Source organism: Telmatherina bonti, assembly GCF_933228915.1.
Source record: "Telmatherina bonti genome assembly, chromosome: 24".
Classification (NCBI taxonomy): Eukaryota; Metazoa; Chordata; class Actinopteri; order Atheriniformes; family Telmatherinidae; genus Telmatherina; species Telmatherina bonti.
In genome coordinates, this window is record NC_136633.1 from 3,828,101 (window position 1) to 3,842,139 (window position 14,039).

At 47.4% G+C, this 14,039-nt stretch overlaps 1 protein-coding gene across 2 annotated transcripts in view; it reads right to left on the minus strand.

The window, feature by feature from the left end:
- Positions 1-10,278: 10,278 nt before the first annotated feature.
- bin1b (bridging integrator 1b) overlaps positions 10,279-14,039 on the minus strand; it is a 39,752-nt gene continuing 35,991 nt past the window's right edge. Inside the window, exons 12-14 of one of the 2 annotated variants that reach the window (XM_079263697.1) lie at positions 13,735-13,788; positions 13,556-13,657; positions 10,279-11,159 (exon numbers count right to left, since the gene is read on the minus strand). In XM_079263697.1, the coding sequence (XP_079119823.1) occupies positions 11,058-11,159; positions 13,556-13,657; positions 13,735-13,788 (258 nt within the window). In that variant the 3' untranslated portion in view covers positions 10,279-11,057. The remainder of the gene's footprint in view (positions 11,160-13,555; positions 13,658-13,734; positions 13,789-14,039) is intronic. The other variant, XM_079263698.1, reaches the window with a different exon arrangement.

The following is a 14,039-nucleotide window of genomic DNA, read 5'->3' on the forward strand; positions in this document are numbered from 1 at the left end:
CAGCTCTTGGTATTTATATGTCTGCTTGGGGGCGGGGCTAACTCCCGTTTGAATTCACAGTTGGCGGGAGCGACCGTTGGCGCAGTGACGTAGATGTGCGTTGCCAAAACGCTTCCTGTCAATACATGTCATGTATTTGTTACATAGACCTACAGTTTATGAGAAAATTGGCATCGTTTTATGATAAAAATGCTGTTTAACACAATCAAACACAACAAATAGCCTATAGTTAAGGAAAAGATCACATTGAATCTTGACTAAAACCCCCACCGTAGATTGCTGGAGGCGACAGTGGAAAGAGAAAACTCCCTTTTTAACAGGATGGAAAAACCTTTGGCCGAGGGGCGGCCATCTGGCTGGACCGGTCGGGGTGGAGAGCACAGGAAAGAGAGACCAACTTGGTGCAGTTTTTATCCAGGAAGACCAGAAGATAGAACAGAAATACATTAATATGCCAGTACTATCAGATGTTTCGACATGATGAGGAGCAGAGAGATGAAGAGGAAGTGATGAGTGCATCATGGGACACCCCCAGTAGTATTAGCCTGGCAGGCTAGACCCCTCTTAGGTCTTCAGCTTGATCTTAAAGGTAGAGAAGGTGTCTGCCTTCCAAACCCAGACTGGCATCTGGTTTCATAAGAGAGGAGCGTGGTAGCCAGAGGCTCTTCTTCCCATCCTACCAGGGGTGTCAAACTGTACTCCTTGAGGACCAGTATCAGGCAGATTTTTCTTGTTTCCCTTTTCAAACACACTTGATTTTAATGAAATGGATTCAACAACTTTATTTGGTTTAGGTGTGTTGGCGCATGGAGACAATAAAAACCTGTAGGATGCTGGTCCTTGAGGACTGGAGTTCTACACCTTTGTCTTAGAGGCTCCAGAAACTACAAGTTAGTGTTGCCAGCTTAGCATCTTTGTCGCTATATTTAGCGAGTTTTTGGATACTTTTATCAACTTTTTTTTGTTTCTTTACAAAAAGCAATCAGCAGCAAATCTAATGACTTTTTCTGTTATTGGAACCTTTTGGAGGCTGACGTGAAAGCTGGTATCTTTTATTTATTTTCAGTAAACAGCATAGCTACACATACCCTTCTTTTTATATATAGTCTATGGTCCTCACACAGCTGCAGACAGAGCAGGAGATGATCCCTCTGCTCCAGGACCAGACTGAAAATGAAACTCACAAAGCTGCTATGCCTGAACAGATCCTTGCTTTGCGTCACATATTAATATCAACTAATGAAGAGTTTAAAGAAAAATATTAGAGATAACATGTTGTAGACTCCTAATTAAAAACCAAACTACACTTGAAAATGAAAATAAAAATGAAAATACTGGCAATTTTTTTTATGTTCTAAATATATTAAGAGGTTCCAATTGCAAATATTCTATTCTATTCTATTCTATTCTACTGTCATTTAACAGATGCTTTTCTCCAAGGCGACTTCCTTATGAGAGAGAGAACAACACAAGCAGGAAATGAAGCAGTGGCGGACATCATGGACAGGTGCTGGTCAGATTGGTGGAGTCCAGTTAAATGCAGGTGTTGCCATGGTTTACTTCTTACCAGGACCAGTTTTTCTTGTAAACTCAGCAGCAGACAAACTTAAAAATAAAGAATAATTCAGTAGCAAGAGGAGCCTGATATTCATAGAGCTGGTGGAACAGCAGGCAGGCGTCATTCTGCAGTGATTCAACAGAGGCTTGTTCCAAAGCAGCTGACATGTCGTAACTCCATGAACAACTATTAGCAACTAACCCTGACATGCATGTCGTGTGGGAGGAAGCCAGAGTCCCCGGAGAGAACGCACACATACACAGGCAGGACATACAAAAGTCACGCAGAAAAGCCCCTGTTTACACCCCCCCCCCCAGCTGAGACTCAAACCTTGTTGCTGTGAGGCCCCGGTGCTGACAGCTACGCCACTGTGTCCATGTTTAAGAATGATTATATGAAATAAGTGGGATTATGATCTTTACAGATGTTTATATGTGAATGAAGTTTAATGTGTTTTTGTTTGTTTTCATCATCATATCTTGCTGGACATGTTTGTGGACTTTTGAGGAGACATGAAAACAAAATACGTCAAATAAATAAAGTTTCTGGTTGTAAAAACAGTTTTCCTCATTATCAGTGAAAAAAGAAAAATAATAAAAAGCCAGAATTGACATTTTTCAAACCAAACATTTATTTCCACTAAAGGTGTTAGAAATCTCAGAAAGTAATGCAGGAGTAATCCTGCTGTTGTGCAAGGATTACATGTTTGTGTATTTCTCAGTGAGGTGTGGTGAGTTTATGACGTGTGAGCTGTGCAGTGTGATCGGACTACCGGGACAAAGTGCACGCTCAGAAACACTGAGCATTGTTCCAAATCTGCTGTTTTTACAGGACAAAACAGCAGATTATTAAGGTGTAAGCCTGAACTCTTAATCACCACGATAGATCATTATTATAGGATAGAATTCCTAATTCCTTCCTCAGCAGAGACAACTGTCTCTGCATTCAGTGGCTTTATGACATGAATCATGTAAGATCTGCTGTCTAAAAGAACTCCAGTAAACAATAAATCACATTTATTTCATTTGTTTTCTTCAGAAATGTTTAGTAAAGGACATGTTTGTTGGACTGCTTGATGTCGCCAGCAGCAACGTGAAGAGTTGTCCCTTCTTCCTGGTCTCCTGCCTTTAGAGGGCTATTGGTCCATGGAACCAGTAGAACACACTGGAACTCACATCCATGGAACCAGTAGAACACACTGGAACTAACATCCATGGAACCAGTAGAACACACTGGAACTCACATCCATGGAACCAGTAGAACACACTGGAACTCACATCCATGGAACCATTAGAACACACTGGAACTAACGTCCATGGAACCAGTAGAACACACTGGAACTAACGTCCATGGAACCAGTAGAACACACTGGAACTCACATCCATGGAACCAGTAGAACACACTGGAACTAACGTCCATGGAACCAGTAGAGCACACTGGAACTAACATCCATGGAACCAGTAGAACACACTGGAACTAACATCCATGGAACCAGTAGAACACACTGGAACTAACATCCATGGAACCAGTAGAACACACTGGAACTAACATCCATGGAACCAGTATAACACACTGGAACTAACATCCATGGAACCAGTAGAATACACTGGAACTAACATCCATGGAACCAGTAGAACACACTGGAACTAACATCCATGGAACCAGTAGAACACACTGGAACTAACGTCCATGGAACCAGTAGAACACACTGGAACTCACATCCATGGAACCAGTAGAACACACTGGAACTAATGTCCATGGAACCAGTAGAACACACTGGAACTCACATCCATGGAACCAGTAGAACACACTGGAACTCACATCCATGGAACCAGTAGAACACACTGGAATTAACATCCATGGAACCAGTAGAACACACTGGAACTAACGTCCATGGAACCAGTAGAACACACTGGAACTCACATCCATGGAACCAGTAGAACACACTGGAACTCACATCCATGGAACCAGTAGAACACACTGGAACTAACGTCCATGGAACCAGTAGAACACACTGGAACTAACATCCATGGAACCAGTAGAACACACTGGAACTCACATCCATGGAACCAGTAGAACACACTGGAACTAACGTCCATGGAACCAGTAGAACACACTGGAACTACATCCATGGAACCAGTAGAACACACTGGAACTAACGTCCATGGAACCAGTAGAACACACTGGAACTCACATCCATGGAACCAGTAGAACACACTGGAACTCACATCCATGGAACCAGTAGAACACACTGGAACTAACGTCCATGGAACCAGTAGAACACACTGGAACTAACATCCATGGAACCAGTAGAACACACTGGAACTAACATCCATGGAACCAGTAGAACACACTGGAACTCACATCCATGGAACCAGTAGAACACACTGGAACTAACGTCCATGGAACCAGTAGAACACACTGGAACTAACATCCATGGAACCAGTAGAACACACTGGAACTCACGTCCATGGAACCAGTAGAACACACTGGAACTCACATCCATGGAACCAGTAGAACACACTGGAACTAACGTCCATGGAACCAGTAGAACACACTGGAACTCACATCCATGGAACCAGTAGAACACACTGGAACTAACGTCCATGGAACCAGTAGAACACACTGGAACTAACGTCCATGGAACCAGTAGAACACACTGGAACTAACGTCCATGGAACCAGTAGAACACACTGGAACTAACATCCATGGAACCAGTAGAACACACTGGAACTAACATCCATGGAACCAGTAGAACACACTGGAACTCACATCCATGGAACCAGTAGAACACACTGGAACTCACATCCATGGAACCAGTAGAACACACTGGAACTAACGTCCATGGAACCAGTAGAACACACTGGAACTCACATCCATGGAACCAGTAGAACACACTGGAACTCACATCCATGGAACCAGTAGAACACACTGGAACTCACATCCATGGAACCAGTAGAACACACTGGAACTCACATCCATGGAACCAGTAGAACACACTGGAACTAACATCCATGGAACCAGTAGAACACACTGGAACTAACATCCATGGAACCAGTAGAACACACTGGAACCAACATGTAACTGGTCTGGCGTGAGGAGCAGCTGGTTTCCCTCCCTGCTGAACGCCGGCGTGGGGAAGTGGGATGGATATTCAGCTGCTCTGCTTCCTCTCTGCTAGACTTTGAAGGCCCATAGCATCACTGTGTTTGTTATCAGACGTTATGCAAGCCCCGTTAAGAGTCCAGGTGCTTGTTTTTGGTTGGTTTTCATGGTTTCTTGTTACCTTTGCAGGGTTTTTCATGAGATGAACCTCCTCACCAACATAAACCCGCTCTGTGTTTTTGTCTTATGAAGCAGTCACATTGGATGTTTCCGTATCATAGTGCACCGTTGCCAAGCAACAACCTGTCATGTCATGGTAACTGGAGGTACTGGTGCAGATAAAGCACACACAGGTCAGCTTTCCTGCACAGATTTACATAACGACAGCCACAGTTTGCTCTATTACATATTAGATGTACGTTGCTTTGACTGTGGTAGGAACGCTTTTTCTAACAAACTTTATTGATGGTGTTCATCTTCCAAACTGGTCCTGATAACTTGCAGTCTGTTTAATTTTGCAGAGGACGGAAAACAGACACCTTGCAGGTATCTGGACTGAGCAAATCAGCATTGGATCCTGGCTTTGGCAGCGACTCATTTGCAATGCAAAGCTGGACGGCTGCTTGGAGCTGGAGTTGGAACAGGAGACATCAGGTCAGGGTTTGCTTTCAGCAGGTCACAGCGTGTCAGTGATCAGAGACGAAGGAACAGGGCCTGCTGGCGTCCTAATTGGACCAGGATGGTACATAAAGGCCGAGACAAGCAAAGGAATTTTCCTGTTGCGTTAAAACACTTTCTACTTCCTGAAAGCTGCTGGAATACAGAAACAAAGATGTTATATGTTTCTTCTACAAGACTTGATGTGGTGAAAAGATTAAACACCTTGTTCCTTTTTTTTTATGATACATGAGTGACGAGGATGATAATGATACAGAGTTGCAGAGACACACACCACTGCGTGTAAACAGTTTTTATTCTAGTTTCCTTTCACACCACTTCTCACTGCCCACAGGTCATCCTACCAACAGTCTGCCATGCGGAGGTTACCTTGATGCTTTGGGAACAGGACTGCAGGCTGGCAGAGGAGCGAGTGCCAACGGAGACCAGCTCAGCTCTTTTACACAACAATGTTAGATTGCCTCGCTGTTTTGTTGTCTGACAGATTTTAACACAAACAAACAAAAAAAAAGCTCTTTAAAATGAATTTCTTTGGTTAAAAAAATCTGTTTAACTCAGCTGGTTGATCACAGCAGGACTTGTCGTGGTCTGGTCCAAGCCACAACCACATCAGTGGTCTTACCAAGGACCAGGATCCAAGGACCACTACAGGATCCAAGGACCCCAACAAAGAGCGTCCATTTCGTTTTATTTTATGTTTAGCACTTTGTTCAGTGTTGTTCAGTACTTTTATAAATAAAGTTGGCTTGGCCTAATGAAACTGTACACATGCATTTGGTGCCCCAAGTAGAAAGAAACATCCGGCCATTCTCCAACAGAAAAACTAAACCGTGTTTAAACCAAAGAGACGTGCTTTCAGCTCTGTGCTGATGAGTCCATGGACCAGAGAGATCGCTTATATAGTCACCCCTAGTGGCACAGACCTCCCATTAGACTCTGGTCCTTGGCAGGGACCACTGATGCTGTCCAGTGGTCCAGACCACTCTTTGTACTGTGGTCCTAGTGATCGTTGGTCACAATGTGATGACTCAGTCCAGCCCACTTCTGTCACCACAGCGCCCTCTCCATGTTCAGAGGCTACAGCTCCAATGTGTCCATAGTCCAGGGTCCAGTCCAGATCCAGGGTCCTTTACTACAGCTGTGACTGCGATCCCGTCGAGCTGCCACAGCTCAGTCCACTAGATTGGTCTTGGACCGTTAGCTGCGTTTACGCAGAGGCCAGCACATGTTATGTTCAGCCACACATCAGTAACTGTGAGACAGTAATATGTAACCCTGCCTTCACATGGTAGGCACGTCCAGCTCCTCGAGGCCCGTGCAGCACTGTGCACGCCGTTTGCAGCATGGCCTAGTGGACTCTGAGGAGGTCCAGGATCTGCAGACAGATCCAGGATCTCCAGACAGATCTGCTATGAAAGAGCAAATCTAGCATGTGTGACAAAATCATCCAGAAATGTTGACAGTATTTATTTGCAGGTCACGATTTGGAATCTGTTGACAGAACATTCCAGAAAGCCGCTCGGTTTGACCCGACAGCACAACTCCCTGCATGTCTGGCTCCGTTGTGTTTCCACATGGCTGGACTTCCTGTTGTTTCAGAAACACGGAAGGTCACATGGTCATCGCAGCGGCATGAAGCGGAAAAATGCTGGTGGCAACAGCGTGGCATTCGTTGGCACAGCAACCAACACAAACTCCACGACTGATAAGAGGTAGACGAGAAGCAGCAAGACCTCTGCCAAGCCTGCACAATGATTCTTTATAGTTGGAATCTCTGATGGCAAAATGATTCTCATCTTCCCTCATAGTACTGAATCCTTCCTGGAAAAAGTCCTGGATTCTTGATCCAGATCACCCACAACTCTAATCACTTGTTTCATTTCTGGTTTTCCTGAAAAGTTTCATCAGGTACCTTCATGAGTTCTGTAGCTAGTAGACATGCAGACAAACCAACACTGCAGGATGCGTGCACTCCACCTCGCTGGGGGGGGCAGGAGGGACCGGTCCGGACCCCTCTGCCCCCTGTTGTCGTCTGAAGGAACGACAGATACGAAAGAGCCTGATGAGAACAGCGACTGGAAGATGAAGTACAACCCTGAAAGCCTCACATCATGTTCAGGAAGGAAAGGAAACAAAGAACTGACAGAGTCTGCTGGGTTTCATTCATCTTTAATAACCAGTTTGATCCAACATGAACTGGTTTCTTTTTCACTCCACACCATGTAAAAACATCTCCTGCATGTGTCAAACATTGGTTTCAGCAGCCTGAATGATGGAGAGGAACACAAAAAGCTTTATGGTTTCATGTGTAGAGAACAAGGTCACGACCGGATTTCCCCCCCAAAAAAAGGCAAGAATGTCGGCAGCTGGGATCCAGCTGAGATCCAACTGGGATCCAACTGGGATCCAGCTGAGATCCAGCTGGGATCCAACTGGGATCCAACTGGGATCCAGCTGAGATCCAGCTGGGATCCAACTGGGATCCAGCTGAGATCCAACTGGGATCCAGCTGAGATCCAACTGGGATCCAGCTGGGATCCAGCTGGGATCCAGCTGAGATCCAACTGGGATCCAGCTGGGATCCAGCAGTGACCCAACTGGGATCCAGCTGAGATCCAGCTGGGATCCAGCAGTGATCCAACTGGGATCCTGCTGAGATCCAACTGGGATCCAGCTGAGATCCAACTGGGATCTCAACTGGGATCCAGCTGAGATCCAACTGGGATCCTGCTGGGATCCAGCTGAGATCCAACTGGGATCCAGCTGAGATCCAGCTGGGATCCAGCAGTGATCCAACTGGGATCCTGCTGAGATCCAGCTGAGATCCAACTGGGATCCTGCTGAGATCCAACTGGGATCCAGCTGAGATCCAGCAGTGATCCAGCAGTGATCCAACTGGATCCAACTGGGATCCAGCTGAGATCCAGCAGTGATCCAGCAGTGATCCAACTGGGATCTCAGCTGGGATCCAACTGGGATCCAGCAGTGATCCAACTGGGATCCAGCTGAGATCCAGCAGTGATCCAGCTGGGATCCAGCAGTGATCCAACTGGGATCCAGCTGAGATCCAACTGGGATCCAGCTGAGATCCAGCTGAGATCCAGCAGTGATCCAGCTGGGATCCAGCAGTGATCCAACTGGGATCCAGCAGTGATCCAGCTGAGATCCAGCAGTGATCCAACTGGGATCCAACTGGGATCCAGCTGAGATCCAGCTGGGATCCAGCAGTGATCCAACTGGGATCCAACTGGGATCCTGCTGAGATCCAACTGGGATCCAGCTGAGATCCAGCTGAGATCCAACTGGGATCCAGCAGTGATCCAACTGGGATCCTGCTGAGATCCAACTGGGATCCAGCTGAGATCCAACTGGGATGTCAGCTGGGATCCAACTGGGATCCAGCAGTGATCCAACTGGGATCTCAGCTGGGATCCAACTGGGATCCAGCTGAGATCCAACTGGGATCCAGCAGTGATCCAACTGGGATCCTGCTGAGATCCAACTGGGATCCAGCTGAGATCCAGCTGAGATCCAGCACTGATCCAACTGGGATCTCAGCTGGGATCCAACTGGGATCCAGCTGAGATCCAACTGGGATCCAGCAGTGATCCAACTGGGATCCTGCTGAGATCCAACTGGGATCCAGCTGAGATCCAGCAGTGATTCAACTGGGATCCTGCTGAGATCCAACTGGGATCCTGCTGAGATCCAACTGGGATCTCAACTGGGATCCAGCTGAGATCCAACTGGGATCCTGCTGGGATCCAGCTGAGATCCAACTGGGATCCAGCTGGGATCCAGCAGTGATCCAGCAGTGATCCAACTGGGATCCAACTGGGATCTCAGCTGGGATCCAACTGGGATCCAGCTGAGATCCAACTGGGATCCCACTGGGATCCAGCTGAGACCCAACTGGGATCCAGCAGTGATCCAACTGGGATCCTGCTGAGATCCAGCTGAGATCCAACTGGGATCCAACTGGGATCCTGCTGAGATCCAACTGGGATCCAGCTGAGATCCAGCAGTGATCCAGCAGTGATCCAACTGGGATCTCAGCTGGGATCCAACTGGGATCCAGCAGTGATCCAACTGGGATCCAGCTGAGATCCAGCAGTGATCCAGCTGGGATCCAGCAGTGATCCAACTGGGATCCAACTGGGATCCAGCTGAGATCCAACTGGGATCCAGCTGAGATCCAGCTGGGATCCAGCAGTGATCCAACTGGGATCCTGCTGAGATCCAACTGGGATCCAGCAGTGATCCAACTGGGATGTCAGCTGGGATCCAACTGGGATCCAGCAGTGATCCAACTGGGATCTCAGCTGGGATCCAACTGGGATCCAACTGGGATCCAACTTCGATCCAGCTGAGATCCAACTGGGATCCAGCAGTGATCCAACTGGGATCCAGCAGTGATCCAACTGGGATCTCAGCTGGGATCCAACTGGGATCCAGCTGAGATCCAACTGGGATCCAACTGGGATCCAGCTGAGATCCAGCAGTGATCCAACTGGGATCCTGCTGAGATCCAGCTGAGATCCAACTGGGATCCTGCTGAGATCCAGCAGTGATCCAACTGGGATCCAGCACTGATCCAACTGGGATCTCAGCTGGGATCCAACTGGGATCCAGCTGAGATCCAACTGGGATCCAGCAGTGATCCAACTGGGATCCAGCAGTGATCCAACTGGGATCCTGCTGAGATCCAACTGGGATCCAGCTGAGATCCAGCTGAGATCCAGCAGTGATTCAACTGGGATCCTGCTGAGATCCAACTGGGATCCTGCTGAGATCCAACTGGGATCCAGCTGAGATCCAGCAGTGATCCAACTGGGATCCAGCTGAGATCCAGCTGGGATCCAGCTGAGATCCAGCAGTGATCCAGCAGTGATCCAGCTGGGATCCAACTGGAATCCAGCAGTGATCCAGCTGGGATCCAGCTGGGATCCAGCTGCCGACATCCAGCAGAAGTCTGAAGAGCCGGTCGGCGCTGCAATCCAGAAGCAAACTTCACCAGATGGAAATGAGATTCAGCATTTCATCTCTGACTGAAATCATGTGACTGATGAACATAAAACCACATGAATGTTGGAAATTTTAAATGTTCTGGAAAACGGCTAAAGAGAAATGAAAAACTGCTGTTCCCTCCAAAAACCCTAAAAACTCTAATAAAACAGGCGGAGCCTTGCACACGTACTGGTTGTGCCCGTGGCGTCCCTCAGGGCTCTGCTGGGGGACGCCTGCGTTTTCCACTCAGACCGCCACAGAGACCGCCGTTACATCACAGCCCAATGCTTCATGCAGGCAACCATGGAAGTTTTCAAAACATTACTTCTGTCAAAAACGATTAACAATAAACAACATAGTGGCCTTCAGACGGTACAGCCATCCCTCTGATGACATGGTTGTGTGTTGACGTGCACTTTGACCTGTTTCCACGTACATGTGTTCAGTCTGACTGTTCGCCGTGGGAAACATCCCGTTGTGGTGGAAGCAGCGACGGCTGCGATGGATTCAGATGAAATATAAACACACATACGTGGAAACAACAGACAGCTTGACCAGAGTTAAACCAAAGTCTTTGAACTTTGCTAAAACAGGCGCCGTTTTCCTTCATGTGGGATCGGTTGTCTTTCTGGGTCCAGGTGTGCAGAGTGGAGGCAGGTGTTGAGGGGACAATCACACGTCGTGGCGGAGGAGTTGGAAGCAGAGGACATCAAACCTTCTGGGTGAAGTTTTCAGGGAAAACACCTTTAGCTGAGGTGTCTTTCTTCTGCAGCCAGTGAGACTCCTTCAGACCCAGGAGCCAGCCGTCATCCTGCACATGCAGACATAAACCAAGAGACAAACCAGTCACTGGAGCAGTTTTTATGTCCACACCACCAGAACCAGTACCAGAGAAGCTGCTAAAGCCCAGGTTCGGATGGAAGATGAGCAGCAGGAAATATCTTCACAACATTATGACCATGGGGAGATGAAGCTTTACTTTTGGTTTTATCTGCGCTTGTACAAACTAAAGAAGTTGGACACTGTGTAAGATGTCTTACACCGTCTTCTCTGGAAGCTCATTTAAAATGTTCTGAGTGGAAACCTGGATGAAGATGTGGAATAGTTTGTGGACAGCATGGACGGCGTGTCCTGCAGACTAAAGAGGAGAGGGAGCATCCAGCTTGTTATCAGCCTGCATCTCTGATGGGATGGGGTTGCATTAGTGCCGATGGCGTGGGCAGCTTCCACATCTGGGAAGCTCCATCAATGCTGAAACATCTGCTCCCATCCAGACAACGTCTCTTTCAGGGAAGACCTTCCACCATGCTGGACCACATCCTGATGGTGGAACAGGAGAACTGGTCCAGCAGGACCACATCCTGATGGTGGAACAGGAGAACTGGTCCAGCAAGACCACACTGGACCACATCCTGATGGTGGAACAGGAGAACTGGTCCAGCAGGACCACATCCTGATGGTGGAACAGGAGAACTGGTCCAGCAGGACCATGCTGAACCACATCCTGATGGTGGAACAGGAGAACCGGTCCAGTAGGACCATGCTGAACCACATCCTGATGGTGGAACAGGAGAACTGGTCCAGCAGGACCATGCTGAACCACATCCTGATGGTGGAACAGGAGAACTGGTCCAGCAGGACCACATCCTAATGGTGGAACAGGAGAACTGGTCCAGCAAGACCACACTGGACCACATCCTGATGGTGGAACAGGAGAACTGGTCCAGCAGGACCACATCCTGATGGTGGAACAGGAGAACTGGTCCAGCAGGACCATGCTGAACCACATCCTGATGGTGGAACAGGAGAACCGGTCCAGTAGGACCATGCTGAACCACATCCTGATGGTGGAACAGGAGAACTGGTCCAGCAGGACCATGCTGAACCACATCCTGATGGTGGAACAGGAGAACTGGTCCAGCAGGATCACATCCTAATGGTGGAACAGGAGAACTGGTCCAGCAAGACCACGCTGGACCACATCCTGATGGTGGAACAGGAGAACCGGTCCAGTAGGACCATGCTGAACCACATCCTGATGGAGGAACAGGAGAACTGGTCCAGCAGGACCATGCTGAACCACATCCTGATGGTGGAACAGGAGAACTGGTCCAGCAGGATCACATCCTAATGGTGGAACAGGAGAACTGGTCCAGCAAGACCACGCTGGACCACATCCTGATGGTGGAACAGGAGAACTGGTCCAGTAGGACCACACTGGACCACATCCTGATGGTGGAACAGGAGAACTGGTCCAGCAGGACCATGCTGAACCACATCCTGATGGTGGAACAGGAAAACTGGTCCAGCAGGACCACGCTGAACCACATCCTGATGGTGGAACAGGAGAACTGGTCCAGCAGGACCACGCTGAACCACATCCTGATGGTGGAACAGGAGAACTGGTCTGCTGCAGTCCAGAACTTTCACCAGCACAAACATCTGGAGCATCATGGAAGCAGAAATCCAGCAACAAGGTCCAGTAGAGCAGCTGGAATCCTGCATCAGACCAGAACGGGACAACATTCCTCTCCTGAACCTCCAGCAGCTGCTCTGCTCACTTCCAGATGTTACAGACAGATGTTAAAAAAAAGATGGGATGCTAAAGATAACCCTAGAACTACTTTTTACACATGCTAATAGATGCTAACAATGCTAAACACCCTGGACCTACTTTTTACATATGCTAACTGCTGCTAACAAAGCTAAACAACACCCTGGATCTACTTTTTATATGCTAACAACAGCTAATGATGCTAAACATCACAGTGCAATTACATTTTACACATGCTAACAGCTCCTAATGATGCTAAAAGTAACTCTGGAACTACTTTTTACAGATGTGTTGCTGCTAAAGATTGATATTTTCCATCAGACGATAAAATGTCTTATCTGACATGTATATCTTCTGCTGGGAAGAAAATATGACCTGATGAGATTCTGCTTTTATTTATATTTTAAACTGCATCCTAATTTCGTGTTAATGGTGTCGCATCTCGTTTTTGTTCATCCCAGAGTCCATCTCTGCAAAAGCTGTGGTCCATGTATGAACATTTAGCTTGACTCTAAACCATCTCGGTGTGACTGATCTGCAGAGAAGATGTCTAAATCACAGTGTCACCGCTTCACCACACACAGCATAAAGTTTTTCATCTGGGACAAAGTCATAACCAGATAAATCCAAATGGAGACAAATACATGTCCAACCTGTTCGTCTGGGTTTTCAAAGGCCAAAACCAGCACAACATCTCCGATCTGTAGCTCCAGCTCATCCCCATCAGTGGCAGTGTACTCATGTATGGCTTTAACCTGCAGGAAAATCAGCAGAAATGAATGTCTTTATGAATGAATGATCCGCCTGGAGGGTCTTTAAAAAGTGGACTCACCTTGTACAGAAACCCTGGAGGAAGTTCACCATCAGAGCCGTTGGTCACCGAACTCTGTAGAAAGATGTGGACAGAAAAGTCCAGATGAATTAGTGAAAACTAAAACTAGTTTAATAAAAAAAAAAAAAAAAAAAAAAGACAAAAAGGTGCAAGTAGAGAAAAAAATAAGTTGTGAAGGAGTTTTTTTTTTATTTGGGGTTTTTTCACCAGGTTATAAAGGGTCCTGGACTATTCTAGACTTCGCCAAGGTGCCACATCGACCCCCTTCCCCCCCCCCAACTCTACCTCCTCATCGCCCCAGCCAC